General features: G+C 52.8%; 13 protein-coding genes across 13 annotated transcripts; 4 read left to right on the top strand and 9 right to left on the bottom strand.

Moving 5' to 3' along the window:
- Positions 1 to 433: 433 nt before the first annotated feature.
- AFUA_6G03340 (SGNH/GDSL hydrolase family protein) lies at positions 434 to 1,193 on the bottom strand (the record flags this gene model as incomplete). The annotated part of the gene is made up of 2 exons (XM_742649.1): positions 434 to 599; positions 649 to 1,193. 2 exons carry the CDS (start codon positions 1,191 to 1,193, stop codon positions 434 to 436), a joined length of 711 nt encoding a protein of 236 aa, XP_747742.1.
- A 320-nt stretch (positions 1,194 to 1,513) lies between these two features.
- On the bottom strand, positions 1,514 to 2,216 carry AFUA_6G03330 (peroxiredoxin-like family protein; the record flags this gene model as incomplete). The annotated part of the gene is made up of 2 exons (XM_742650.1): positions 1,514 to 2,001; positions 2,057 to 2,216. The coding sequence occupies 2 exons, from the start codon at positions 2,214 to 2,216 to the stop codon at positions 1,514 to 1,516; spliced, it is 648 nt and encodes a 215-aa protein (XP_747743.1).
- An 866-nt stretch (positions 2,217 to 3,082) lies between these two features.
- Positions 3,083 to 6,723, top strand: AFUA_6G03320 (MDR family MFS transporter). The gene is made up of 4 exons (XM_742651.2): positions 3,083 to 4,175; positions 4,239 to 4,314; positions 4,370 to 4,680; positions 4,742 to 6,723. The coding sequence occupies exons 1-4, from the start codon at positions 3,978 to 3,980 to the stop codon at positions 5,822 to 5,824; spliced, it is 1,668 nt and encodes a 555-aa protein (XP_747744.1). The 5' UTR covers positions 3,083 to 3,977; the 3' UTR covers positions 5,825 to 6,723.
- A 551-nt stretch (positions 6,724 to 7,274) lies between these two features.
- AFUA_6G03310 (class I SAM-dependent methyltransferase) lies at positions 7,275 to 7,913 on the bottom strand (the record flags this gene model as incomplete). Its single annotated transcript, XM_742652.1, has 1 exon — positions 7,275 to 7,913. The coding sequence occupies one exon, from the start codon at positions 7,911 to 7,913 to the stop codon at positions 7,275 to 7,277; it is 639 nt and encodes a 212-aa protein (XP_747745.1).
- Positions 7,914 to 8,420: 507 nt separating this feature from the next.
- AFUA_6G03300 (uncharacterized protein) lies at positions 8,421 to 9,314 on the bottom strand (the record flags this gene model as incomplete). The annotated part of the gene is made up of 1 exon (XM_742653.1): positions 8,421 to 9,314. One exon carries the CDS (start codon positions 9,312 to 9,314, stop codon positions 8,421 to 8,423), a length of 894 nt encoding a protein of 297 aa, XP_747746.1.
- Positions 9,315 to 9,718: 404 nt separating this feature from the next.
- Positions 9,719 to 11,585, top strand: AFUA_6G03290 (putative isochorismatase family hydrolase). The gene has a single exon (XM_742654.2). It carries the CDS (start codon positions 9,770 to 9,772, stop codon positions 11,480 to 11,482), a length of 1,713 nt encoding a protein of 570 aa, XP_747747.1. The 5' UTR covers positions 9,719 to 9,769; the 3' UTR covers positions 11,483 to 11,585.
- Positions 11,586 to 13,462: 1,877 nt separating this feature from the next.
- Positions 13,463 to 14,174, top strand: AFUA_6G03285 (CVNH domain-containing protein). The gene is made up of 2 exons (XM_077804950.1): positions 13,463 to 13,724; positions 13,764 to 14,174. Exons 1-2 carry the CDS (start codon positions 13,577 to 13,579, stop codon positions 13,958 to 13,960), a joined length of 345 nt encoding a protein of 114 aa, XP_077661086.1. The 5' UTR covers positions 13,463 to 13,576; the 3' UTR covers positions 13,961 to 14,174.
- A 244-nt stretch (positions 14,175 to 14,418) lies between these two features.
- swo1 (putative swollenin) lies at positions 14,419 to 16,149 on the bottom strand (the record flags this gene model as incomplete). The annotated part of the gene is made up of 6 exons (XM_742655.1): positions 14,419 to 15,198; positions 15,246 to 15,461; positions 15,507 to 15,553; positions 15,600 to 15,873; positions 15,920 to 16,031; positions 16,076 to 16,149. 6 exons carry the CDS (start codon positions 16,147 to 16,149, stop codon positions 14,419 to 14,421), a joined length of 1,503 nt encoding a protein of 500 aa, XP_747748.1.
- A 795-nt stretch (positions 16,150 to 16,944) lies between these two features.
- On the bottom strand, positions 16,945 to 17,520 carry AFUA_6G03270 (uncharacterized protein; the record flags this gene model as incomplete). Its single annotated transcript, XM_742656.1, has 1 exon — positions 16,945 to 17,520. The coding sequence occupies one exon, from the start codon at positions 17,518 to 17,520 to the stop codon at positions 16,945 to 16,947; it is 576 nt and encodes a 191-aa protein (XP_747749.1).
- A 412-nt stretch (positions 17,521 to 17,932) lies between these two features.
- ap1 (pepsin-like aspartic protease) lies at positions 17,933 to 19,476 on the bottom strand (the record flags this gene model as incomplete). The annotated part of the gene is made up of 4 exons (XM_742657.1): positions 17,933 to 18,010; positions 18,058 to 18,930; positions 18,981 to 19,360; positions 19,428 to 19,476. 4 exons carry the CDS (start codon positions 19,474 to 19,476, stop codon positions 17,933 to 17,935), a joined length of 1,380 nt encoding a protein of 459 aa, XP_747750.1.
- A 130-nt stretch (positions 19,477 to 19,606) lies between these two features.
- Positions 19,607 to 23,557, bottom strand: AFUA_6G03252 (ankyrin repeat and protein kinase domain-containing protein; the record flags this gene model as incomplete). Its single annotated transcript, XM_742658.3, has 3 exons — positions 22,344 to 23,557; positions 21,379 to 22,299; positions 19,607 to 21,335 (listed from the first exon to the last, which is right to left on the bottom strand). Exons 1-3 carry the CDS (start codon positions 23,537 to 23,539, stop codon positions 19,607 to 19,609), a joined length of 3,846 nt encoding a protein of 1,281 aa, XP_747751.2. The 5' UTR covers positions 23,540 to 23,557.
- A 132-nt stretch (positions 23,558 to 23,689) lies between these two features.
- On the top strand, positions 23,690 to 25,411 carry AFUA_6G03240 (uncharacterized protein; the record flags this gene model as incomplete). Its single annotated transcript, XM_742660.2, has 1 exon — positions 23,690 to 25,411. Exon 1 carries the CDS (start codon positions 23,741 to 23,743, stop codon positions 25,409 to 25,411), a length of 1,671 nt encoding a protein of 556 aa, XP_747753.1. The 5' UTR covers positions 23,690 to 23,740.
- A 10-nt stretch (positions 25,412 to 25,421) lies between these two features.
- AFUA_6G03230 (glycoside hydrolase family 16 protein) lies at positions 25,422 to 27,003 on the bottom strand. Its single transcript, XM_077804949.1, has 4 exons — positions 26,585 to 27,003; positions 26,264 to 26,538; positions 25,744 to 26,214; positions 25,422 to 25,650 (listed from the first exon to the last, which is right to left on the bottom strand). The coding sequence occupies exons 1-4, from the start codon at positions 26,664 to 26,666 to the stop codon at positions 25,477 to 25,479; spliced, it is 1,002 nt and encodes a 333-aa protein (XP_077661085.1). The 5' UTR covers positions 26,667 to 27,003; the 3' UTR covers positions 25,422 to 25,476.
- Between the last annotated feature and the right edge of the window lie 256 nt (positions 27,004 to 27,259).

Raw genomic sequence — 27,259 nt, 5'->3', positions numbered from 1 at the left:
TCTTGCTTTTTATTGTACGATATTGTAACGGGTTCGGTCTACCTACCTGATGCCCCAGGCATTCTTATTCCCACTCCTGGCTCTTCCTCCGTCCTAATGCTTATTACCATGGAGTTGTTCCTCGACAAGCTGCTGGGCCTGTACCCGTCTACCCATTCCGCCATGTGGTGGTAGGTGGACGATGACTTCTTTGCTGTTGGACAAGCGATCCTACTGTAGTTGGTTTTGCGGCCGGAGGCGTGCTGTGGCTTCCGATAAAAAGGCAGCTGTTATCGGGGCACTTATATTATCCAACGTGCTCTAGGGCGACTACACTACGGTCTACGGTATGAGGTCAAACTGAATATTATGTACGTGATCCGACCGCGAGTACTGTCTGCTTGGATTTGAGCGACTGGGTCGAACGCAGGGACTGAGCCTTCGGCCACTCTTCTTATAAACCTTGGTCCTTGAGCAGCGCAATCAAATGCTCACCGACTACCTCGCCCACGAGATCATACCCCTCGGCAGTGAAATGCAATCCATCATCCCAGATTCTCTTCCGGAATTCCTCTGCGGCGCTGTGATACGGGACTTTCCCATGCAGGTCAAACGCGTAGCTATCCCAAGGTTAGCACTATGCACTTTTCTCATCTTTATCAAACTTACAATCCCTGGGCTTTATGACTGAGAATAGATGAATTCACTTCGTTCCTCCTCTGGTCGAGCGTTGTGCTGGCGACCGAGCATTCCGGGATAGTCAGAGCGAGAACAAATGCGCCATTGTCTAGAGCTACCTCCCACACCTCTTGCAGGGCAGGGTATATCTTCGACGCTGGATAGCCTCTCCCGAGATCACTGCTGACGTGAGCATCAAGCCCCTCCAGCCGTATGGACGAAGCAACGTACTTTGTTCCCCCGAGGACGATAACCCAGTCATAGTTGGATCCGTCAACTGCTATGGTCAGACTGCACCGCAAGAAAGATAATCGACTGAACACACATTTTTCTTTGATCCGAGGCAGAAATCGTCCAGGCTTGATGACCAAATCGCTTGGAAGGCCGTCCTCGTCAACAGTGAATTTGGTGGTGGGAAAGGCTGCCTGCAGTTTCTCCTTCAGTCTCAAGGCATATGGATGATACTCGCATCCAAAATGGTAGTATCCAGCTGTAAGGGAAGCGCCGAAACAGAGGATGGAGAGTTCCTTGTCCATTCTGGATATTCAGCTGCAGTTTGTAACTTGTTGCGCTTCTCATTGTTTTATATACCCCGCATCTATGTGATACTCCATAACAGCATGTGCCAGACCGAAAGTAGCAAGCATCTGTTAACCGTAAAATGCTTCTCATTGGTCGTTTCACCATCCACATCAGAAAGGGACATGGCTTCTCCAGACGAATAAGTGAATGCAGGTAAAGAATCTGAGCAATAAAAAGGCCAAATAACAGTTAACGAGTGAATATCCCTCTTCAGGACCGTATACAGTCAGCGGAGCTGGTAACCCTACAAATGCCTACTCAATCTCGCCATTTCCTACTTCGTTTGAGCCGGCTCATCAAGGCTGAGCACTTCAAGCAATCGGTCCGCGGTCAAATGATCCGAGACATGCTCCATCCGATGGACATAGAAACTCTTGCCCCCTCGAAACACCCACTCGCCGCCGTTCTGGCTCCAGCTCCCCCCTCGAAAAGCCTGCCACCCACTCCGAAACATCTGTCCGAATGTCTTCCCAAGCGCACCGAAGAAAGAGACCTGCGCATAAGAGGGCGGTTGAGTGATGTGTGACGTCGTCCTCTTCATGAGCAGCTTCTTGTAGATCTTCCCCGTGCGGTCCGTGTAGATGGGGAACGCGGCTGCAGTCTCCGATACATAAGGGACGATGCGTTGGGAGTCACCACAGCCGATGATGATGAGCTGTGATGGACCAGTGGGGTTGGGGAGCGTCGAGAGGACGAAGTTAGTGAGACGCGGCGAGACCACGCGAACGTAGTCCTGATCATATGCGCAGAAGAAGTGACGGACGTGGATGGTCAGCGGATAGGAAGGCGAGGAAGGCAGCGTGGATAAGAGACATACTGAAAATCACAATCGTCGTGATCTGGGCTCCTTTTCCTGCAACTAGCTCGCCGAACCGGATCGATCGGCCATTCTGGGATTGCAGTTCGAGCTCGTAGGCTTCGGCGAGCTCTTTTGGCTCTGGGAGGTCGTCAGCTCTGGTTATGATAGTGTCACTCATAGTTCAGGTGGGCGGAATGTAGGTATGTAGGGTACATTGATTGTATCGTTGTGTTGATGGATTTCCGGGATTTTGTATCAAGAGAGACCCGATGAATAATCACAATTTATAAGCAGGACAATGGGACATGCGACTAGGATAGGATCCATTCAGAGAATGTGATAGGCGCTAGATGAGAATTGGCATCACAGGTACAAAACAAAGTCGTGATGTCATGAAGTTTATTAACTTTCCACACGACCAAGGGGTTGGAATTATATTTGTCAACTAAACAGAAGAGGAAACAGAGTAAAGATGTGAAAGCTTGTTCGTCATGACAGTTCTTACTCTGACAAAGCATACATGCCTGACTTTATCCTGGTTTTACCTTGCAGGATGTAAGGATGTAAGGACTTCACCGCATAATCTGATCAGATGTATACATATTACTTGACCATCACTGTAGTGCAGCAGACTACCTAACCCTATCAGTGTTGTCGCCGTTGCAGCGCCGCTAAGAATTGTCTAACATGACTTGTGCTGGAGTTGAAGTATAGTTACTGGGCAAGAGAAACGATAATGTGCAGAGTAGATATCCAATAAATTATGTGTACAGCCACATGATATATAACTCTAGAGAGTGATAGAATGTCTCATTCATGGTCTCAGTCCTTATTCTACCTAGGCTATCTCACACCCAGGGATGCCTACTTGTTCTTCCAGCAATTATGTATGTGGTCCATCTCTGAAGAGACACAGGAGAGCCCTAGATGGGGTTAAAATAAGGGCTAGCAGGTTAGATGATTCTCCTAATGCAGATCATAAGCATTGACTAATGGCATCTAATAAAGGTAATAACATCTAATAAAGGTTTATTAGTGGCATGATAAGCATTTCATCTAACTGCTTACTTCCTGGAGTTGGTTTCCTCTAGCCAGACCCTGCATTCGGGCCCTGCTACCCCGTGTAAATGATTAATGAACGTGATGAACATGATGAATAACTGTCTAAGATAGAAGCTATCTAACAAGGCAGAAGAGGATGGTGCTAGATCTGGTAGGTGAAAGATAGGCTTCAGAACTGGAATCCCAAAGCGAGGTACTTCGGGAGATGTCTGGTAGTAACCGTCCGATCGCGAGGTTTTCAGTAAGGATGATGATAACTCTATGTGCATACATTGTCTCGGCGATCAAAGTTCGCAGTTCACCGTCCAAGGCTTGCCCTAACCTGCCCAGAGAGCCACGAGAAATCTCAATGTCTCCCACGGTAAAACAGCCATCCAGATGTATTTCTGACGTGAATACAACTACTCACTTGGTTTTAGGTATTGAGATTCGATGATACAAACCCAACAACAGAGTTTTCTGTTGATGTGGTTTGCTTATGAGGATACAAGTCGGCTCAATAGACCGTCCGAACCGCGACACGTCGAAGCCGAGCGATGGCGTGGCGGATCTGATACACGAACCCGGCCTCGTGTTCCTCCGAGATTTCCCTAACAGCACATCGGTCTCCCCGAAAAATTGTTCTGCCTTAAATCGCACCGGGACCGACTTCGACGAGAGAACGTCATACTCTGACTCAACGGAGCTTGCATTCCTCCGCTTAACAGACTGAGTTGCTTGGGGTAGCTTCTCCTACTGAACAGGATGGTTATATCAGTTGCCTTGCCTGCTCCCAACCCGGCATCATGGGTGGAACTACAGAGAAACGAAAAATCTCCAGATTGCTTATTGGACAGACAGAAGGGGGAAAAGACATCTTTACGTCCCTACTCATACAATGGCTGAAGAAGATGTTCTGTCAGAGCGCAATGGCTTGGATGAATCTGGCCAGGTTTCACCAAACGGGATTAAAGGTCGCACGCCAGGATTGCCTGACTTCACGCTTGGCAGGCGCGGTATCCTGGCGTTCTTTACGCTATCAGTGTTGACCTTGATGGTTGCGCTAGATGGGACTTCTATCTCTGTCGCTTTGCCTGTACGTGTGCCGACTACCCTGGATGCGACTACGGAGCGCGGACACTGACGAAACCGGCAACAGACCATCACGCAAGATTTGAAAGGAACGGCAATTGAGGCATTCTGGAGTGGAACTTCTTTCCTCCTGTGTTCGACAGGTACAGCATCCAAATTAATGCCCTCTATGGCACATTTCACTGATCCCGCGCGCAGTCTTCCAACCAAACTTCGCCTCTTTCTCGAGCATCTTCGGTCGACGACCGCTCGTACTAGTTGCTCTCGCCTTCTTCTTCGTGGGAACGGTTGTAGCCGCCGTAGCCAAGAATTTCACCTACTTGCTCGTTGGCCGATCGATTCAGGGTGTGGGAGGCGGAGGACTGATCGCCCTGAGTGAGGTGATTGTCACTGACCTCGTCCCCTTGCGTCTACGAGGCCAGTATTTTGGTATATTGTCCGCCATGTGGAGCGTGGGTTCAGTCACCGGGCCTATTCTTGGAGGCGGATTCGCTCAGGACGTCAGCTGGGTAAGCTTCTTTTCTGGTGGATGGACGAGATCGGACAAAGTAGGACTTACCAGAATCCCAGCGCTGGATATTCTACATCAACTTCCCCTTCATCGGAGTGGGAACCCTGGCTATCCTCCTTTTCCTCAAGCTCAACATCATCCCGACCTCCCTGGCCGAGAAACTCCGCAAAATCGACTTCGTCGGCACTGTCTTGTTCGTCGGCAGCCTGGCCTCGTTCCTGATCCCGTTGACATGGGGCGGTGTTCTGTACCCCTGGAATTCATGGCGGACCCTTGTCCCTCTAATCATCGGCGCCTGTGGCCTGGCTGTGTTTGCTTACTACGAGGTTAGGTTCGCAGCGGACCCAATTATTCCGCCAACGATCTTCCAGAACCGTACCGCAACTGTATCCTTTCTTGGAAGTCTCCTACAGGGACTTGTGCTCTGGTGTGCCCTCTACTATCTGCCCTTGTACTACGAGGCTGTGAAAGAATACAGTCCGATTGTTTCCGGAGTCGCTCTATTCCCGGAGACTTTCACGGTAGCCCCTAGCGCGATGGTAGTGGGTATCCTCACCACAAGATGGGGCCATTACAGGTGGGCGATCTGGCTCGGATGGCTCCTCTCAACGCTCGGCGTCGGTCTCATCTGCTTCATCAAAGTCGACACGAGCATTCCCGCCTGGATATTCTTGAACATTGTTCCCGGCATTGGCCTGGGTCTGCTTTTCCCGTCCTTAGGGTTCGCAATTCAAGCCTCAGCCACGAGCGATACTCTCGCCATCGCCGTCGGCATGTTCAGTTTCTTCCGAGCCATGGGCCAAGCGATTGGTGTGGCTATTGGTGGCGTCGTGTTCCAGAACCGCATGTATCACAATCTGCTCCAGTACCCGTCTCTCGCGCCCCGAGCTAGTGAATACAGTCAAGATGCGGCGGGCTTGGTCCAAGTAATCCGAGAAATGCCCGCCGGTGCGGAGAAGCTGATGCTGCAAACTGCCTATACCGATAGCTTGCGGATTGTCTGGGCCGTGTGCTGTGCCGTCTGTGGGGTGGGATTGCTGACCAGTCTGCTGACCGAGAGTTATGATTTAAACCGGGCGCTGGAGAGCAACCAGACACTGCGGAGTGAGAAAGATGCCATCGCGGACGAGGAGTCTGGCTAGGGGTCTGAAATGGGTTGGATTCTTTGATGTGCTGATGTATAATATCTAATTAGACACTCCCAACTCGCGTTCTGCATTACAAGCTAATCAGTATGCAAAGCTGCTTCCTTTGAGGCCTTGAGATCTACTTTGACTCCGGGAGATACGCAGGCATAATAAGGCTCCTATTGTATTGCATCCTAGATTCATTGATTATTCGCCGTCAATTGTTCTACCGTGCTCGACAGCACGGCTCTTAAGCTAAGTCTGATTGGGACCCTATGGCTAATGCAGCAACAGCACTAGCAACTGTGGTACAGGTGATTGTGATATGTTTGCTAAGGAGGTGATGGGTCTTGGTAATTCAGCCAGCTAAGAGTAGCCACGAGTCTTACCAGCGGTGAACCACTGCGTGTGTGTACTCAACTTATGGACGGATGACCCTTGGCGTCTGGGTCAACGGTGTCCCTCTGGCCTCAGTTTCGATAGTCGTCACCATACTTTTTAATCAAGCTGACACTGTGGAATTAGCCCTTAGGTAATGTTCTGGCTGTCGCTTTTGCTTGATCATATGTGGTCGTTTGGACCAGAGGAGGAGGAGGAGGAGGCAGAGCTAATGGAGTGACCAGCTGGCTTTTAGACAGGGGGAAGTAGCTATCAGAGTCTTCCAACGCGGTCTGAGCTCACTGGCTATGGAATTTATCTGTAGGTAATTCTACCTTTCTGACTAACTGCTTCTACTTTCACCTCCCTGCCTCTACCACACCTAGGTACCTACCTTATGGTGCTGGATTGCGGATTCATATACTATATCAACTCTCTTCGTGGTGATAACCAGAGTGAAAAACTGTCAGTAATACGTTCTATTAGAGCCTGATAGAGGACAGCAGCTCGCCAGGTCAACTTCTCTATACACGGCCTATACAGCCTAGGTGTTAGTCACAGACATGAACGGTGGGTTTTTGTAGAAACTCGATGTGCTTATAGAGGACGGTCTACGTAGCGGACTAGCAGCACCTTTCAGTCAACCTCTAGTCCATATTACGGCAGCCTAGAGAGCTACCTGTCCCTGAGATTCTTGGGCTGAATTAGTGCCAACGACATGGTTGTCTCTAATTTTGCTAAAGGTGAAGGATACGGCCCAAAGATAGGGCAGGGCATATGGATCGCTCTACTGCAGACTTGGGTTCGGTGAAGGTCATGCCTGTCGACTATAGCTCGGAGTGCCCGCCTTCAGCTAGCCACATAGACCAAGGGCATCAGGTACCAGTGTGTTGTTCACCGTATACATGTTTTATCACTTCTCAGAGGCCTAGGCCCACAGGCTGTATGCATCTAATCTACTGTATAATCAACAAACTAACCCCTTGTCCAGAGCGACTTGGCGTTGCTCCATTCCCGCAACTAACCTGGTGAGAGAGTCTGTTGTACCCCATGGCTCACGACATGCTTGACTGGAAACATGGCACATCTAATGCACTCGGGTGAGAACAAAGTTGAGCCCTTGGCGATCTGCTGGCATCCATTCAGTGTCCTCGGCCTCCATCCCCCATTCCGCCAAATCGACCTCGGTGGCTTCCACCTTCCAGTCCGTGCTAGTCTCAAGTGAAATTTCCCGCCACATCTGCAGAAAACTATCTCGGTTGTGGTAGAACATCATTCCCCATGGACGCATATACTCCCGGGCTCGGCGCCGTGACTGCTGATATCCAATCAAGACCGTTCCACGCTTGGACAGGGCCACGATGCGCTTGCCAGCCTGTTTTTGGCCCTCCCAAGAGAAGAGATGCAGGAACTGCCCAGCGATCATGATATCCACCTGACCGTACAGCTCCCGAAGACCAAGGCAGTCATCCTCGTGGAGAAAGTTGCCAGGAATAAAAGTTGCCAACATTCTATCGCGATCGCGATACAGCTCGTATCCCAAGCGCCACAACTGCGGACTCAGATCAAGCGCCCACATCTGGTTGGAAGGAACGCCACAAGCCGCCAGGAGCCGGAGATTCTGGCCAAGGCCGCATCCAAGATCTAGTACGATGCCTCCCTGGCGCGCGAGCTCAACCACTCGCTGGAACTGGGGGAACGCGGCGATCCCCGGCAGGAGAAACATCCATTGGCCGATACAGGGATATTCACCGTATTTCCACGCTTGGCCGCGCTGCGGGAATGTCTCGGATTCAGCTTCAGCCCGCCACCAAGAAATAACAACTCACCACTGCATGCAGATGAGTCTGGAGCTCCTCTCCGGGAATCTTGCTCCATTCTTCGAAGATCTTTTGCATGGACGGGCTGAGCCGGCGTCCAATGGTCTTTTTGTACCAAACAGACGTGTCGATTGACATTTTCAGGTGGCTTGGAGCTTGATTAGTTGAGCCTTACGGAGAAATATCAGATTCACAGCGATTGACCGCGAGAGGTGGGGGATTAAATGGACCGAGATCTCATGTTCAGGCAGAAGATAGGCGAAAAAGGAGAAACTGCTTCTTCCGAGCCAGTTTCCTGGGCATGTAGGAGAGCAATAATGTCCAGCTGACAGGTTCCTTGATGAGTCCAACCTCCTCCGCTACAGCTTGCATGCAGAATGCATTCCCCCGAGCAATCATGTCCATCCAATCTGCTAGGCTCGACCACCCTTCTTCCGAGCAACACACACAGCTTTCGGCATGGACAAGCCCACCCCCCGCCGTGACTCCTCCGCCAATCCCCTTATCATCAAATCAATATTATGCGCGTCTTCCATTTTGCCTGCACGTTTCAGGCGAGCTGAAAACTCCTCCATGACCAGAATGTATTGGTCGCCGTTTGCCTTGCGCAACTCCACGCGGTCCGTGTAGTTGCGTATATGCGCATCCTCAAACCCACCATGGCGCGACATCAGATGACGCGGAAGATCGAGGACCCAGTCATTGCGCCCATTGGACCGTGCAAATCGCAGAAACGCATCATGAGCGGGAGTGGCCACGTCGCGCAGGGCATTGGCCTTGACGACCGCACCGTCGGGGTAGTTCAGGTCGTCCCACTGGATGTAGCCGCCCGGCTTGAGCAGCTGGTACGCCTGGTTGATGATCGGGAGAGGGTCGCTGTTCTGCACGACGAGGACTAACAGGCGGAGGTGGACTACGTCGTAGTTGCCGCGGAGGTCGCCGGGGACGGTCTCAAAGAGGCTCAGCTGGCGGAGCGTAATCGGCGTGGGAAGCCATTCGGGAAGAGGGGCGTTTGCCAGATCGATGTCAAAGCCATCCAGTCGGATGGACTTGTACCGTGCCACTGCAGGATCTCGGAGGAGGTCCAAGAGCCAGATCGCTGTGCCCGTGGCCAGATCCGCGATGCGGACGGGAGTGGACTCATCCTTGGGCAGCTGGATGGACGGATGGAGGTTGAATCGGAGGGTGTCTTTCCAGAGGTAGAATTGGTAGTTGAGTCGGGATGCCGCGGTGTAGCTTCGATCGAGCATGTAGTCGAGCTCGTTTCCGAGATTGAACCCGGAGTTGATGACATCGATTTTGGTCATGTTGGTTGCGTGTATGGGAATCTTGCAATGGGCTTCCGTTACTTGGGGATTTCTGTCTCGACTGCCCAGGAGTCACCCCCATATCATGCACTATATATGTTGGCTAACAACTCCCACATACACATGTGCACATTCCCTGCATCTTAGTGCATATTACGGCGCATTGTCCCCAAAAGTATGACACACCAGCTGAAACACTAGAAAAAAAGGTCAGCCATACGTGTCACATCGACTGCATGCGGTAATAGTAGGCAACGTAGGTCACACTTCGTACTGGCGCCTCATTTGGGCAGCTTTAGACATTTTGGAGAGCCAAGGAAGCGAATACATTCACTATGACGTTGTCGTCCTGCACCTATGAAGGAAGAGAATGGTGGTGCGCTATATATAATAAGCCCTCGCGTCTTGCTTGCTAGGCTGTATAAACGTGAAGATCACTGACCAACACTACCATCATGACGATCAAGAAGCTACGACTTGGACTAGCCATTGGCCATGGTACAGGCCGCGAGCTTATTGCGGTTTTCAAGAAGGTCATCCACGCGCTAGCAAGCAAGCACTCTCTGCATGTCGACTTCATTGAATCATCCCGCATATACCATTCGTATCATACCCTCACTGTTTCGGGGGAAGAGAAGGACCTCATCAAGCACATCGCGGATGAGACCACGCAAGATGCTGACGAGTACCGCACTTTCTGCGAGACAGCTGCAGCCAACGGGATTGCAGCAATATTCCGCACGGCAATCCACGCCCAGTCTCTCTATCTCGTTCGGGATCAACTGAAGGCCGTCAAGATTGAACATTTCAGCCTGGGCGACTCCAATGCTTTGCTCTTCATTCGGGACGAAGCCCAAGGCTTCTACGCAGGGGTCAATGAGTATGACAATGGCAACCATAGCATCACGCGAAGCAGCCCCTTCAGTCGCTCCACCTTTGATCAAATCCTGGCATATGCGTTGGAACGAGCCGCAGAGGAGTGGGGTGTGGAAAATGTCCCCGAATCCGTCACCCTTGTCTACAAGTTCCATCTCTTCGACGGGGTCTTCCAAGCCTGGGCACCACATTGGAGGTCCCGCTTTGGCATCGATGTCGACTTCATCCAGCCGGACACCATGAATCGGAATCTCATGGCCTGGGGCATTCAGGGCCGCCGCATCATCATTGCGGGCAATGAGTACGCCGACATCATCCAGCCTGTATTCTTGAAATGGTTCGGCAACTCCACCATTGAAACGATGTGCGCGGAGAACGTGTACCTGAGTCCGAACCTGCATTGCCTCGGCGAGTACCAGACGGTGCATGGGTCGGCGGACGCCATCGCCGGCCAAGGGCTCGTCAATCCGTTTGCGACCATCCGTGCCGCGGCTGCCATCCTCGAACGGCATGGAGGATGCTCCGGCGCTGGATTCCGGCACCAAACGGAAAAGGCGATTCAAAGTCTCCTCCGGAGGAGACTGACCACACCTGACCAGGGCGGCTCCTGCAGCACAGATGCGGTCGTCGAACATTTTCTGCGCGCGATTACCGATCTGACGGATGCTACAACACCTGATGTCCACAGTGATACGGCTGAGGCCGGACTAATAAGCAATGCCCGGATCGGTCAGAAGTCCGCCGTGGTAATAGTGGACTACCAGAACGACTTCATCGCAAGCACGCCCACCCCTGCCGTGTCTGAGCTGTCTCGCACCATTCCGCGGCTCATACGATGCGCCCGCAAGGAGGGACGCGAAGTCATCTTTGTGCGCTTCCTGGGGAACACCAGCTTCCAAGGACCCAGCTGGCAGCACCGGGATGCATTGCTAGGAAAATCGGAGAAATGCGTCGAGGGCACCTGGGGAGCAGAGCTTGGCCCGGGCATCACCCCTGCGCCTGGTGAGCGGATCTTTGACAAGAAGGCCCTATTCGATCCTTTTCTGGTCCCGGAGTTTGCGGAGTACATCGCCCAACAGGGCTTGGAGCATCTGGTGCTGGCGGGCTTGTACAGTGATGTTTGTATTGATGCCACGGCCCGGACGGCCTTCCAGAAGGGACTGTGGGTCACTGTCGTTGAGGACTGTACCGCTGCTTTGCATGCAAACCAGGTCGATCATTTGAGGTTTATGGAGAAGGTGTATGGGGCACGGGTTGGGACGGTGGCCATTTTATTTGGGGTGAAGGCTTAGCTGAGTCTTGGGAGGCGTTGGATACGACTGAGTACGTGCTGTTAGGCCAATCCAGAGCGCTCGAAGATCGAGTTTGGCGGAATCGTCTCTTGTGGGAGAGTCGGATCTTGGGAGAAAACGTGTCGTTCATTCGAAGTGAGTTGGACGGGCAGTGTTCACCCGCAAGATTCCGTGCCCCTTAGCTACAAAAATACAAGTGAGAGTTCAGGGCTAGAAGAGTCGCGCATTGCTGATGGTCCCCGGCAAATCATACAACCCCATACTGAATATTTCTTGTAATAAAGCGCACCGCGCATAATCTGTTTGCAAACGCTGCCCATATGAGACTCCAGGCCAACTGCGCCAACAATGGAGATGCGTCTGGCTTAAATAGATCTAGAAAGCTTAGCATCGCAGCAAAGAGGTAACAAAGCTAGACGGCCTCTGAATGATAGCAACAGGGCTTACAGCAGAGAGCCACGGACCACTTCTAACATCACTCCAGCGCCCAGACAGAGGCTGGACAGTTGCAAAGTCAAAGCCTCGAAGAACGTTCCGAATATTGGGCATGAGCAACCCTTCTTTGGAATTGGGCTGCTCACTTTATTGAAAGTATAACACTATATGGCTAATAGCTAGTGCCTAATCTAGATATGACTTTTGAAGTCATGTATATCAGCCAGAACTAAGGCGTTAGTGCCTGAGGCAGCTTGCGCCTGGTGGTAGGACGCATATAACGGGCAAGCCCACTACACCATAAGTAGTTTACTATTAAAATGATATGAACTGTGGGATCTGCTAGAAACTTATATTTCTAATAAATCCTTCTGATATTTCGCAGTTGTCCGATAGATTCCACAATTGTAAGCACACGATAAATATATTTAAGTTGAATAAGAACAGGCAGTAGTTTAATCTAGTCGGTTTAAGAGACTGTCCCATTGAACATCAATACTAAATTATAATAAGGTTGTTGCTAAGCATTACCAAGAACACTAGTAGCAGTACGATTGGTTAATACAGCCCCCGGAGGATATGGATGCAAACAGAATAGACTAGAGAAGTAGTGAGTAAAACAAATATGATTTATATCTGATTCCAATGAAAGCACCATGGGCTCATACTAAACAAGTGTCGCCTGGCATGATCACGATCAACATTCAAGGTCAAACCTATCGATGCAAACCATGGATTCTTCAGAGGCCATTTAGGGTAATACTGATTTAGATGCCGATCTACTTTAGCTTAACCATTAGCCTACAGCGACCCAGATCGCCTAACGGGACGGAGGTATGGTGCAATAGTCATTATCTGACCTACATGCAGCCAAACACTACCTAGGGTTTGTATGGAGTATGTTACGTGATTGTCAATGGCTTTCGGCCGCGACTCTCACTTAGCATCGACCTTGTGGCAATATTCCGTTTGCGGGCTATGAGACAGTCATCTGAGTTTGTGGCTAGGAAGCTGAGTTTTTGAGGATACATGAGACCGAAATCACTCCTTAACCTGGGGCCACCTAGTCAAATTAGCTGGTCTACGGTTGAACAGTTTATGTCTCAGGTGACTGTTCATTAGAATGGCCTTAAACTGTGGTCTGACTGATTCTATACCCAAAGGAATTATTTGACAATTATTCCCTTCAGAAAAGAATGAGTAAATACCTAGTTCCCTCTGTCTGATATCTCTAGATATAATCAGGGAGATGAATATGGGATGCCCAGAGATGAATGGCACAACATATGTACTACTGGATCTAAGCACAGAAAGTTGTTCTTAGGGCCTAGGCTAATGGTCACACATGTCCCTTTACTGGTACTCGATCGCATGACCTGCTCAGAGTTGCTAACGTCAGAGATAGGATTTGTAGAGAACACTGCTGCTATGGGGAATTTTCCCCTGGTGATGCAATCCTTGACGTATAGTCGCATCAACTACTGGTCTCGTGGATTTTATCACGTCTACTGAGTTACTAAGTTATCTCTGTAGACATAAAAAGCCGATGTATATCTCCTTTTACATTGTTTAGGTGTCTCAAACTCAATCACATAATCTGGGATACAAACTGAGACTGTTCTCTATCCAATAACCTTAAGCTTGACACTTCTATTCAATATGGCTGGGGACTGGCAATTGAGCTCTAAGGATGCATACATTGAACCCAGAGGCGGCCATACTATTCTAAAGGCTCTGTGCCGGAATGAAAGGGGTCAATGGGTGCACAGTGAGCTCGACCTCGACGACCATATTGGGGATGAACATAGTACAGTCCCCCTCCCAATTGTGCGGTGACCTGCTCCAGGCGCCCAGGGATTAACATGGCAGAAACGCGGCTTCACCAAAAATGCACACGACATTCGCTTTGGCTTTGAAGGCGCGGGCGACGACCAGCCTGTGCTTCGTGCAACGGTCTATGGCAACAGCCAGGCCAATATAAATACTCGCGAACACATCAGGAACATCAACGGCCACCTGGAGTTTGACTTGCCCCCGCTATGATACTGCCAGTTTGCCTCCTTGTATCGTTCTTTATTCGCATCTGCAATCTCCAAAGCTTATCTGTTGATCCTTGGCTGACCGGAAATCGCCTTGGGATGGGTTTTTTTCACTTCCGGTATCTTGGTAGGGGTTTTTCCCCATCCTGTAATGTAAATGCAAAGGCACTCACTTGAGACGAATCATTAAATTGAAATTGAAATGCTATCAAAACGGACCATTGAAAGATTGACATGCTGCCAAAGCTTTGAGGCCGGAAGTTCATGATCAATGTCAAGCTGTACAAGGGATGTATTCTACTGTGTTTAGGTTGATGAGCCCAGGGTTGATGGAGCCCCCCCCATCAGAAGAGAATCGGAGCACCATTTGAACTTTCAGTATCATTTAATCACTGCATCACTATACGAACTATCTGCTGGAACATAGCTAGTCGTCACCGGCACGACCTGCACCCTATCTTTCTAGGTGAACTGCACTCCCAGATCAATATACCAAAAGCCCTCGACCGCAGTCGCCGGCGGGGTATAGCTGGTAATGGCGCCCTCCTTAACCACCTGCTGCCCATTGGGCGCCGTCAGCCTCATCGAAACAGGCACAGTAATGGGTCCCTTGCCCTGCGGGAGGACCCAAGAGCCATACCGCTCCTGCGGCCGGCTACTGGTGTAGTTCGGATCGTGCTCGAGGGCAACCCATGGCCCGGAGCCACCAGCCTGGACTTCGATACTGATTACGGAGCCGGGGCCGTTGGTATTGACCGCGCTCAGCGCAAAATAATACGGTCCCGCCCCATCATGAAGCCAGATGTAGATGTTCCCCGGCTTGGGACAGGGGACACGCCGGTAGCGGATGGGAATCACACCGTCGGCGAGACTGCCGTTTCCCTGGAGTCGGCCCATGGCAATATCGGAGAGGTCCATGTGATGGGATCCTTCCGGCAGAGGACAGCCGTACTTGAAGTCGATTTCGCCGCAGTGGTCTGCGCCGCTGCCGCCTGGTCTTGTGAGATTTTGTCCGTTGGAAGGCGGGGAAAAAAAGGGGGGGGGGGGGGGCCGCTTACAGCACCATTTTGAATTGGCATTGCAGGGACAGCTGTCTACTACCTCGAGGACTATGGGGTCGGTATATCCGCTCTCGCCGACGGCGTAGTCTGTCCCGTCGGGCTTGGTGCGGATGACCTCGAAACACTCCCCGCAAGAGAGGTAGTTGTCGGGATTGCCGGATGCAGCCAGGGAAGGCCAGAACTATTGACTTAGGAGTTGTCGCTTGGAGAACCTGTGTGTGTGCTTACCTGAGTGTAGTAGTCTCCGTTCGGGGCAGCAAAGTTCCCGCGGAGAGTGACGTTAGCGGGGTCTTTGCAGAGGAGCGGATACGCGGTGCAGAAGGCGTCGCAGGTAGAGCCCAGCATTGGGTCTGTCCAGCTCGCGGTGACACTGTTCTTGGTGCAGAGGCCGTACAGACCGAACCCGCAGGCGCCACCGCTGGTCAGACCAAAGTGTGTTGAGCGCTGCAGTCGTCAGTATGAATCCGAGGCAGGATAAGAATTGCTCACGCTGTAATGCCAGTCCTCGTTGGAAGTTACGGTGTGTTGCTCTCCCCCTGTGGTTGTATCAGCCGTGCTCACGCTTCGAAGGTGCACACATACACATCGTCCCGGACTTGCACATGGAGGAATCAGGACTGCCGCAGCCGCCGGTACAGCTGCTCGTGCAGGACTCGGATTCATTATCCGAGAGACAGTAGTATGGGCAGCAAACGTTATCAACGAGAGCCCACGATCCACATGAGCTGGCATTGGCCGGAGGATAAGGGTTCTGTGTTGCCGTGGGACTGGGCAAGACAGTCGTCGTTGTATAACCTGACGTGTTGGCAGAAGACGAACCAGAGCTAGAGGGAGATGTCACTGTGGTAGTTGAAGTCTACTCTGCGTTATGACCAGTACAAACCACTCGGAGGGGGGATAACACTCACAGCTGTTGCTGGTATGCACTGGTAGTAGTACGAGTTAATCTCGGCGCAGGTATTCCCACTCTGACAGCAGGTAGACCCGGTATAAGAAATACCGCCACATTGACCCCTGACTCTTAGCAAAATGCAGGCTCTAGCATGAGGAAGACTCACCAAGCCGAGACGCAGCTGCTCTGGGCGGCAGCCACCGCAAGCCGGGCAAGAAATATACCAAATAGAAGAGTCATTCCGTCGAAGCTTGATCTACCAAGTGGACGTGCATCTGGAAGAAATCCGTCCAACCTTTATACCATACTTCACCATCCTCATTAAGCACGGAAATGCACGTTTCCCCCGCAAATTGCATAGCTGCAGCATTCAGCCAAGTAAGACATGCCAAGCCGACAACAAACTGCACGCTTGAATTACCGAAACCTTGCATGAAGGTCGGGATCCGATCAATCTCTCCCGATTGGGCACAGCCAAGTTACCTTATTTAGCCTGATTTACACAGTGAGATTTTTGCGTCAATCAAGCTCGAGGGATTGAGGGATCGGACCGCGATTCCGTGTCAGGCTGCACATGACAAACGACGGGAAGGAGGGCCAATATAACTTGTCTGAGAGCCTATGGAAGAGCTTACTTACGTTCGGGTAAATGGAGGTACCCCTTCTGGTTGTATGAGAGTAATTGAACTCCCGAGTGTGGAGGATATGGGAGCGGAAAAGAGTTCCACGTACAGCAGGGGATTATCATTCCAGGTATCATATAGCTATCCACGGTATTAGCCGCGGCTTAGGCCATGTCCACGGGCACCGTGTACATTGATCAGGCAATAGTTGTAAGGCAATTGTTATGCTACGGAGTTGGAAAGGAGGGCAGCGAAAGTTATGACTGTTCAACGGTCATAGATTGCATACGCCTGTCCAACGATATATCAATCGTTCATGTCAGACACCGAAGCCCATCAAGGGAGCTAATGAATAATAAATCAAATCTTGAAGCGCAAGGTACAACAAACATAGCCGCAGAACGACTTCAAATCAATCTCGCAGTCTCACCTCGTAGTTTATCTGCATAAGGTGGGAGGTAATAGTCCGCATATCCCGGAGGATATGCAGACGCTTCTTCTCCTGAGCCAACCACGTCATACATTCAAACGATCCATCACGCTTCATCTTGTAGAACTCAACCTGACGACTGACGACGATTGCACCGTGGATCGTCATCCCGCGCCGGCGTGCAATCTCACAATGAGACGACTTCATCATCTCCTCCTTCAACTTGTCCTGCATCTCTGCCAGGTGCCATTTTTCCTTCGTCTCCGCCTGGCAGAAGACGTGAAGGAAACTGAGGCGGTCGAACGGACCGTATTCACGGCCGACGGCGAGGGCGATATGTGAGCTCTCGGATTCCTGGTGATTGCCTAGAGCGTACTTCACCGCGGTCTCGTCAGGAAGATCGGCCAGGTTGGGGAGGGAGCCATGAAGACGGAAGGGGAAATACCTCTGTAGGAGGTGCGTCCACAGGACATAGATCTCTTCACGCGAGGGAGACTCGGGGAGGAGTGCGAGTTTCTCGCGCAGCTCAAGCGGGAGATGCTGGATATGAGTTAGCATTCTTTGGTGCAAAAGGGCAGGGTATTGACGAGCCATTGTAGATCTCGTAACAATTGTAGCAAGGGATTTATAGCAGTAGTTTGCAAGGAGTGAGAAAGAAGAGATGTTGAGGAGAGGTGGTTGATGATGATAAGAAGATGCACTCCATGGTACTGTTCCGAGATTTATATCTGTCGGTTGGAGTCTACTGAGACAGAAGCAGAATGTTTCAGACTTTCAGGTGCTTTGAAGGGTAGATGATGGTGTCTTGAATATGCCTGAGTGCTAACAAGAGGACAATGCGATTGACTGATACAGTTCTTTGACATTGGAGATACATCTACAGACAGACGAGACAACTAACACAGGCATTGTTCTCTGCGAGAACAACAATTCCATTCATTCTTCCAGGTCTCAAACACTAGACAACAAGCTATTGAGGAGCGGACAGGTTCTGATGCAACTCCTTTCGCTGGACCGCCCCAAAACGAAGATTGCCGACATCGAATATCTACCACCGTCAGCAAGATCTCTTCAACAATGATCAGAAAGACGCACTGGGTAGATTCCCTTGAGGAATGTGCTCCCAAGGATATCCATGGCCATGCTGCCTCTGCTTTGGATGCCTCCATAGACATACCCCGACTTGGCCTCGGCGAAGCCCAGATCCTCCCTTTGCACGACGAATTGTTTGTCTCCCACAGCAAGCGAGACGACAGGAAGTTTGTCCGCTGTCGTGGTGGACGGGAAAATATACCCCTGACTCTCGTCGTCGTAATGCGCCCCAGGAATAGCATCATAAATTGCCTGACACGTCTCATCATCAACCAGCGCTAGCGGCGTCCCCGTATCAGCAATAGCCTTGTTGCCCGACCGCGCAATCGTCTTGCCATTCACAGTCGCCGAGGCAGAGTCAAACAGCCAGAATCCCCGGCTGTTGTCGATGGGAGTGTAGTATACTTCCTCGCCTGATGCCGTCACGATATCCTGGTCGATGAACCCAAACGTGAAGAACGGCTCTCCCTCGTCCGGCTCATTGGCGCCTTGCCAGCACCCCAACTTCGCAGTGAACAGTTTGGCGGATTTCGGTATATCCTCTTGAGCGACCATATTTTCGACAAGAGTGCGGACGGGCTGCGGCCTGACCGTGTTGATGTGGCTAAACGCCAGGCCTAGCAAGCCATCGCCGGTTCCCTGCTCGTACTGCGCGGAGAGGGAATCCGCCAATTCAATCGCTTGATGCTCGACCCTCAAGCCGCCGAGCGAGATCGTATCAGTGCCGACCGTGCCAAAGGCGAAGGAGCCATCATCGCGGGAGACCTTCCATGTCGAGCCGGACTGTTCTTCAAAAGTGCTCGACTTGCTGGGGTCAAAGACTGTGCCGGTCTTGTGCTGAGCGATGGTCGCCGGGGCAAGGTGGGTGGACCAGACCTATTCCTTAGTGGTTCAGCACGGTATTAACGAGATGCGTAGTGTCTCACCCATAAGTCCGCCGAACCCGTGTCCACTTCCAGATGAATTGTCTGCGCCGGAGTGCCGATACTCACTGGCGCCAGGTACATAGTATCATTCTGGACATCGTCGGCGCCGACGTCGCTTGTCTCGTCGGTATCCGCGATCCGCTTGCGCAGGACGTGCTGAATGCGAGCCCTGCCACCAACAGGCAGGTGTGTATACTGCCGGCCTGTCTGGTGAAGAGAACTACTGAGGAAGTATCGTCCACCCTTTGTTGGGGTGAAGCGGTACTTCCGCATGAGGTGGACATACGACTTGGTCCCCGACTTGCGGTAGTGGGGATTGGGGAGGAGCTTGATCCTGGTGGCCATTGTGATTGTGGTTGTAGTGTGGAGATATTTGCAGGCTGATGATCGAGATGATGCAGCAGTCCAAATGTCTTGCTGGTCTCATCTACCCCTCTCCAGCGCAACGTGATGCTGTGGCGGTTTTTAGCGTGTTGGAGAATCTGCAGGATGACATGGTTCGCCCACTTATCTTCCATCCGCAAAGGCGTTATGGAGTGATCTGCATAAGTGAGGAACAGTGTGCATGTGGGCCAAGGACAGCCAAGCTATTTCTTGTTGTTTATGTAGACTCATTGACCGTGGTGTCATTTCTTGCCCTGTTTCTTCACAATCTTTCCCCCTTCCATCTCGACCTGCCATTGCTTTTTCTGGCCGTCTACAGCCTCCAGTGTCACCCTCCCCTCTCCTGCCAGACAACAGACTAACTCATTTACAAATGATTGCTCCTCTTCCTCCAGCATTCTGACGTCCGGCCTCCATCTTCCCTCTTCGTACTCCTCCTTCCAAGCATTCAGCCTACCCTTTTGCCATTGCTCCGAGTATCGCGCCTCCTCATACAGCCCACTCCACTGTTCCAAGTTCGGCTGCGTTTTCGGCGTAAATCCATAGCTATATATTTCGGTCAAATCCCACTCCCACGGTTGCTCGATATACTCCCCGGTGGCCGTCGAGCTACCATCCAACTCGCATGCTCGTTTCCCTCCCGCGTCCCTTAGGATGCGTATCACCGCAGGAAATCCCCGATAGGCCTCCGCAGCTCGAGCGGGCGGACCCTGCGCTTCATCATACACGATATCCTGCTCAAGAGCTCGATTCCGATGGGCGCCGGGCTTGTGGTCCGCCAGTCGACGCATGTGTGCGCGGCGGCTGATTTCGGCCCCGTGGAGGGCTTGATCGAGGACTGTCCATGGTGGGCGTTTACTGCCCTCGAGGTCGTTGATGCGACTGGACAGGCCCAGGGAGAGGAGAAGTGCTAGCGAGAGCGGCTTTCCGCGTTCTGCAGCGGCGAAAAGGGTATGGTAGCTGTTGGAATTCGGGAGGTAATGCTTTGCGTAGGCTTGCTGAATGTCAGGGTTGCGGTGTTGGAGGAATGTGCGGATCAGGTCGTGCGTGGCCTGGTCGGTAAGTGCGGCGTTGTTGACGATCGAGAAGAAGATGTCCCTTCCCCGGGCATTGAGAACTAGCGTGTCGGCGCCCTTGTGCAGGAGAAAGAGGCCTCGTCGTACCGGGTCGAGATCTGTCTCGAGGGCGATGGTCAGCGGAGTCGCTCCGCGGCGGGTCTTTGCATTGATATCTGCTGGAGGGGAGTGGGCGAGGAACATCTCGCACGCGGCTTCGAATTCCTCTTCTGGATGGTAAGTGGTGGCTAACAAATGTAGTGGAGTATCCTTTTCAAACTTGTTTGGGATGTCAATATCTGGCGTGGCGCTGACAATTTTCTTCATCGTCGACAGGTAGGAATCGGGATAAGCGAGACGGGGTCCCACTATAGATGCCCACGAATGTAGAACCGTGTTTCCAGCTGACAGGACGGATTCACCTAAGTCTGCCCCTGCGTCTAACAGTGCACAAATCACTCCTCCGTCCCAGACGCCAAGGTCCGCAGCCGCCGCGACGGGGGTTAGTGGTGGATATCCCTTGTCGTTAGCATTGAGGTCCGCGCCTGCGTCCACCAGTATCTTGACTAACTCCGTCATTTGAGTCAGGTGGTGCTCCCAGCTGCCATGACGGATCCAGTAGTGCCAGTGGTGCGGAAGATAGCCATGTCGCTCGGGGAAGTACTTGGTGATTCCGTGCAGCGCGTTGCGCCCCATGGAGTCGACCAGGTGGACATCGGCCCCGTGGGAGATCAGGTATTTGGCAAGAGAGGGTTCACCAAAGTACGCGGTCAAGAAAAGAGGAGTGGTGGATGCATCCGAGGCATGATAGCTTGCGTTGATATTGGCACCGAGAGAAATCAGGGCTTCGACCGCAGTCAGGTTGCGGAAGAAACAAGCCCAGTGCAGAGGTGTACCGTGGGGAAGCTCAAAGGGACTGCTGCGGTTAGATCATTCTCGAGAGGGGACGGAGAACATACTAGTGAAGGATCTGAATCTTCTCAGGGAATCCAGCACTGTTCTCCTTTACAACAGGCTCAATGGTGGCGTTGATGTCCGCGCCTCCCTCGACCATTCGTCTCGCGATTTCAGGGATAGAAGCGTCAGAAATCATAAACAGCCAGTGCATCGGACTCAACTTGTCCTGCCGAGTCATAGTCGAAGCATCAGCCCCCCGGTCAAGCAATAATTCAACGATTTTTGCATGGCCAGCTTGGCATGCCTTGTACAGTGGTGTTTCTCCCTTTTCATTCTCCACATTGACGGGCAGCTGCCCGTCGTCTAGTAGTCCTCGAACGGCGTCAATAGCTCCCAATGCAGCCGCAGCATGTAGGATCGTGTTTCCTTTCCGATCGACAACACTTCCATTCTCCATCGTCCGCCTCAGCGCTTTGGTCCGGTCCCCCGCAGCCTCGACAACATCCTTCTTCGCGAGAAATGGATCTGAACAGAACCCTCCATTGGCCCTGAACCGTTCACGCGCTTCCTCGATCCTCCCCTTCGAGTAACTGGGACTCGCAAAGAAATACCCCTCGGAAACAGCCTGCAACATCCACTCCCCCAGCACATCCTCCGCAAACTCCGGCTTCTGGCCATGCGCCTCCATGATCTGGGCATATACCCCCCTTGCAGGCGAGTATCCTGCTCTGGCTGCCTCGGTTAGATACGTCAGCAGCCGGTCGAGATACGACGGCTTGGCGCCGGTAATCGTCTGTGCCAGCCCAAAGAGCACGTCACCGGGGAATGGCGGTGCGTTTCCCTCTTGCATCAGGGCGTATTGCCCTTCCAGCTCTGTCCGAATGCTTTCATCGAGTCGGTACCAGAACAAGGGACCTTTGTTGTAAATTGGATCCATGATGCCGGCGTGCGTGTTTGTAGGTGTCAATTGGATGGAGGAGAGCCTAATCGTCAGCTTTCCTGATAATCCAGTGAACACATCACCTACCAAGCTGCGTACGTAGGGCTATCAGTTTTGATCAAGCCTGGACTGGGAAGTGGCCGTTTCCGTGGATCTTCTGACAGAAGCTTTGCTATCGCTTTCCGCAGCTCGATGCGGATGTTCGACGGAATGTCCTCCTGACCATAAAGCAATTCAAAAACCTGATCAGGAACATTCTCTGGATGCTCATCCAGAACCGGGGCCGCGCCGTTCCCCGTAAAGACAGACAGCAGCACCAGCCCAAAGCTATACGCATCGAACCTGAACATCAACTCTGAGGAAAACCCCCCGAACCTATCGAGATCCTCACTCACCACCTCGGGCGCCAGCCACGCCTGCGTGCCCCGGTAATCACTCAACATGAACTTCGCATCCGGCGCCTCCAGATCCAGGCAGACCCCAAAATCACTCAACTTCGCCCGGAAGGGCACCCGATCGCTCGGACCCGCAAACACAAGCACATTCTCCGGCTTCACGTCCCCATGCACGATATTCAAGTTCTGCAGTGCCTCTAGCCCATTCGCGACATCGAGCGAGAGCTGATACCGCACCTCCACGGCACGCGTCTCCGCGCCCAGAAAATCGGATAAGGGCATCATCGCAGCCTCCATGAACAGCACCGGCACCGCCATATCCGCAAAGGGGAAATCGAATCCCCACGCCAGCAGACTGGTGATGTTGGGATGCGCGCGCAGCATCGGATTACACAGCGATAAAACCTCCAGCCCCAGCGTGCGCAGCTGCAGGCGGTAGTCCGTGCTCGCGGCGAAGCGCTGCTCGGCCTTACTGGAGAGTGGGACATTGACGCGCTTGATAACCTGGCCTTCGTAGATGGGGTCGGTGAAAACGGTGAACTGGGCGCCTGCGCCAATTTTCGTACCTCGTCTGGAGAGATTGAAGGCTTTGAGGATGCGGGGGCCGTGGATTCCGGTTTGGGCGAGGAGGGCTGTGAACTGCGAAAGGGTGCTGAGGACGGGCGAGGAGCCGTTGCGGGTGTCTGTTATTGCCGACTCTAAAGGGTCGATCCATGAGGATGAGTCTGAGCTAGAAGAGAGGTTGAGGCTGCTGAGGTCGAGTTCCTCCAGGTCTGTGTTGTTGGACCATGCTTGGAGAGAGGGAGAGAGATCGTTGCTGCTGACGGCGTAGTAGCTGTCCTCCTCTAGGGAATTGAGAATTTCGTCGTAGGAAGATAGGCCAGTCATGCTCAAATTCTACCACTGTGATCTAAGTTGACGACGATGCCTGTGTGCGGAAAGTCTTGTATAAATACCGGGGCATCTGTTGGCGTCATCCCACGTGGCGCCGTTAGTGCTGACGGTCAGCCTCACGCTTCACCAACCAACCCCTCTCGACCTCGTCTGACTTTCTCCTCTTGCTCGGGAGTCGTCGATGAGCAAGCCAAAATGGACATCTACGGTACGGCCGTAACCGCAATCACCCAAGTCTACCAGGTAACCATCTTCATCAAAGGCGTCGTCTCCGACATCAAAGCCTTTGACGACGACCGGGCCGAGATCCAGCTGAAGCTCAATCTCCAACTCACGACCTTGCTTTTCTTCAAACGCATCTGCTTTCATCCCGAGCATGGCCTCCTCCTCCCGGGAAAGCTGGACCCGTTCATCGCCGACACGGTCGAAGGGCTCCTGGTGCAGATGCGAAAGACCCTGGCCGAGTACGAGCTCGTGGCGGCCAAGTACGGTCTCATCGATGACGAACTGGCCATCGAGCCCGACAAGCCCGCCACGACGCAGGAGTCGCTGCTGGAGCGCGCAAAGAGCAAGGCCCGATCGCTCAAGCTCAAGGGGTACGACTGGTCGCTCTTTGACAAGAAGAGGCTGAACCGCATTCTGGACGCGTATACCAAGTGGTCCGAGGACCTGCGCAACATCATGCTGCACATGTCGCAGGACACGTTGGCCAAGATGGCCGAAAGCGACCACCAGGGATTGCGCAGCAGTGGTCTGGAGCCGGTGATGAAGCGCCGGACGCTGGCCGCAGCCAAAGCACCCGCCGATTATCAGAGTTTGACTGGGACCCTCGCCGAAGAAGGCAAGACGATGGGCGGCTTTCGCCTGGGGAAGTGGACGGCGTCGGAATCCGAGGCGATGCCGGTGATTGTCGAGTACCACGAGTACGAGAGCAGGCTTAAACGCGACGATCTCGAACCGGACGAGATCGAAGAACTCAAGGAACCGATCCGCAATCTCGCCTGGCTCCTGCAGAACACAACCTTCAGCGGCACGTCAGCCAACTCCCTTGACCAGCCGAAGATCTACGCCCTCGAATGTCTCGGCTTCCTCGACCAACCCACCGACGAGCGCACCGTCTTTCTGTACAAACTGCCCCCCTCCGAACCGACTACCCCAGACACGACCCTCACAACCCTGCACGCCTTCATCAACGCCGTCGACAGCCAGACCAAACGCCCACTCAAGAAACCCTCCCTCAACGACCGCTTCAGCATGGCCCACAGCCTGGCCCTGACCGTCGCCAACCTCCACGCCTCCGCCTGGCTGCACAAAAACATCTGGAGCAGAGGCATCCTCCTCTTCCTCGAGACACCCGCGGGGACCAGCGCAGCCGGCCTCTACGCGCATCGCCTTGCCCCGTCCCCAAAGGACAACACCCGAATCGTCTCCTACCTCAGCGACTGGGGCTACGCGCGCTCCGTGCAGCAAGGCACCGAGATGCGCTCCGACTTCGAGGTCGAGCCAAACCTCTACCGGCATCCGGACCGGCAGGGGCGGCCGTCGCACCAGTTTAGCCGCGAGCATGACATCTATGCGCTTGGGGTGGTCCTGCTGGAGATCGGGCTGTGGGTGACGATGTCGCGGCTGATGGAGGCGAGGATCCGGGAGGCGGAGACGAGCGGGCGCCTGCCGAGGTCGAAGAAGGTGCTTGAGGATCTGATTGCGCTGGCGCAGCAGGGGTTGCCGAAGGAGATGGGGGTGGGGTATACGAAGGCTGTGTTGGCATGTCTGAAGGGGGAGTTTAGGGGGAGGGAGGGGCCGGCGTTGGCGGTGGATTTCCAGGAGAAGGTTGTGGATGTTCTTGCGGGGGGGATTAACATGTAAACTACAGATACTGCATACAGCTAGATATACTGGAGATTCAGAAAGTCTAGTACATGTTGGTTGGTTTAGAACGCAAGTGCGATAGCCAGGGCAAAGAAAACGGTAAAGAAGAACGAGGGCAGATTGGTCACAGCAGCACCGGTGAATACGGCCGACGCACTACCGGAGGTCGATGAAGCAGCAGCCGAGGAAGAAGACGCAGACGAAGAGGACAAGCTAACGACTCCACTGCTCGAGGTCTGCACAGAGGCCGGGTAAGTACTCGCCGTAGCAATCAACGCTCGAGAAGAGGTGAAGGTGGAAGTCGAGGAGGACGGAGCGAACACACTAACCGAGTTCGAGCTATGGATGCCACTGCCGGTCGTCGAATTCGAGGCCACAATACTGGTATACGAGCCGGTCTTGTCCGTGTAGTTATACGACGCCGCAGGGTTGTAGTTGATGATGTTGACCGATTTCACATACATCGTGAACGGGACCTCGTCGTAATCCGTCTCTCCCCCGGCCCACTCGATCGTTCCCTCGCTGTTGGACGGGTCACCTCCGGCCCAGATGCCCAGCTTCACGACCATTGGCGTTTGCGGGTAGTTCTTCCCATCGACCGCATCGGCATACTCGAGTGTGCGCACGGCGGTCCCGTCAATGTACCAGGTGATGGCCGCAGCGGTCCAGACGACTTTGTACGTGTGGAATTCGTCCTGAGGGCTGCTGACGGTCTCCCAGATTGCGCGGTCGTAGGTGGTCGTGTTGCCCTTGCCAAAGTAGTTGGTTTGGATCTGGGTAGTGTCGGTTCCAGTGCATTCCTATCTTCATCAGTATTCTTTCTGTGGTATCATCGAGAACCGGACTCACCCAGTCGATTTCGTCCAGATCATCCGATTCCATGACGATGGAGCTGACGATCCCGGTGCCATTGGCTGCTCTCATGACGACCTCGACCTCGCCGAAGAAGATGTAAAAGTTGGTCTCAAGCGTCGGCGCATCGTACCGCTTGTTGATGGTGAATTCGGCTCCGTTGCTGCCGTAGGTGACATTGCCCGAGATGGCCGTCCATCCATCCGAGCTGCCCTGGGTGAAATCGGTGGATAGGCTCCATGTCTTCAGACCTGTGTCGGGGTCACACGTTGCTACTCTTGTTAGTCCAGTGAGGTTTACTACCACGAGCGGACTTACTGTTGGTAGGATTGCAGCTGGTGTAGGTCTGCGCGGCACCGAGGGAGGCAAAGGCCGAAACGGCCAGCAATGGCAGCATCATGTTACTGTAAGGCTGTTGGCAGCAGATGTGAACATAAACGAGTGTATGAGTTTAAGGATGAACGACACCAAGGACAACTGGATTATCCGAGAAGATTGAGAGAGCAGCTGTTAATGTAGGGCAGCGGCCAGCCACATGACGAATCCAGCGTTACCCCGAGGTGGAACGGACCATCGTTCGTCTGGCATGACACGCACTCTAGTCGGACATAGATTCCAATTTTAACCTATGCTGCGCGATAGTGCTGTAGAATCATGGCGGACATCGCTCTGAAAGGTGACTGGTTCAGACGCGTGGCAGGTGGAGAAATTTCTATGGACGGGGCAACGGGATCGAATAAAGCTTCGTCGTGGTTGAATCGGGTATGGGGCGGTTCCAGGCAGAAGCGTTCAACAATAGATTGATAGATAATTATACTCAATTGAACTTGAACCTCACCAAGAGGGCAGTGCCTGGTACTTTATATAGAGTTGGTGGTTGGTGCTTGCTTGTCTAGGTCTCGAACTACATGTACCATTCCCCTGTTTCAATGCCAAACTGCTTGAAGACGAACCTTCCTCGGGCCTGTAATTCACTGATGGTAATAAGTACTT

This window comes from Aspergillus fumigatus, chromosome 6 (assembly GCF_000002655.1).
Source record: "Aspergillus fumigatus Af293 chromosome 6, whole genome shotgun sequence".
Classification (NCBI taxonomy): domain Eukaryota; kingdom Fungi; phylum Ascomycota; class Eurotiomycetes; order Eurotiales; family Aspergillaceae; genus Aspergillus; species Aspergillus fumigatus.
This window is presented reverse-complemented; position numbering and strand designations above follow the sequence as displayed.

Bases quoted from the DNA above. Each gene is read 5' to 3' on its own strand.
- AFUA_6G03285 (XM_077804950.1), top strand. From the start codon at position 13,577: ATGGCTGGGGACTGGCAATTGAGCTCTAAGGATGCATACATTGAACCC. The intron at 13,725-13,763 runs GTACAGTCCCCC...GACCTGCTCCAG, and splicing joins CCATATTGGGGATGAACATA to GCGCCCAGGGATTAACATGG.
- AFUA_6G03320 (XM_742651.2), top strand. From the start codon at position 3,978: ATGGCTGAAGAAGATGTTCTGTCAGAGCGCAATGGCTTGGATGAATCT. The intron at 4,315-4,369 runs GTACAGCATCCA...TCCCGCGCGCAG, and splicing joins TTTCCTCCTGTGTTCGACAG to TCTTCCAACCAAACTTCGCC. The intron at 4,681-4,741 runs GTAAGCTTCTTT...CCAGAATCCCAG, and splicing joins TCGCTCAGGACGTCAGCTGG to CGCTGGATATTCTACATCAA.
- AFUA_6G03230 (XM_077804949.1), bottom strand. From the start codon at position 26,666: ATGATGCTGCCATTGCTGGCCGTTTCGGCCTTTGCCTCCCTCGGTGCC. The intron at 26,539-26,584 runs GTAAGTCCGCTC...TAACAAGAGTAG, and splicing joins CAGCTGCAATCCTACCAACA to CAACGTGTGACCCCGACACA. The intron at 26,215-26,263 runs GTGAGTCCGGTT...TGATGAAGATAG, and splicing joins ATCTGGACGAAATCGACTGG to GAATGCACTGGAACCGACAC.
- AFUA_6G03290 (XM_742654.2), top strand. From the start codon at position 9,770: ATGACGATCAAGAAGCTACGACTTGGACTAGCCATTGGCCATGGTACA.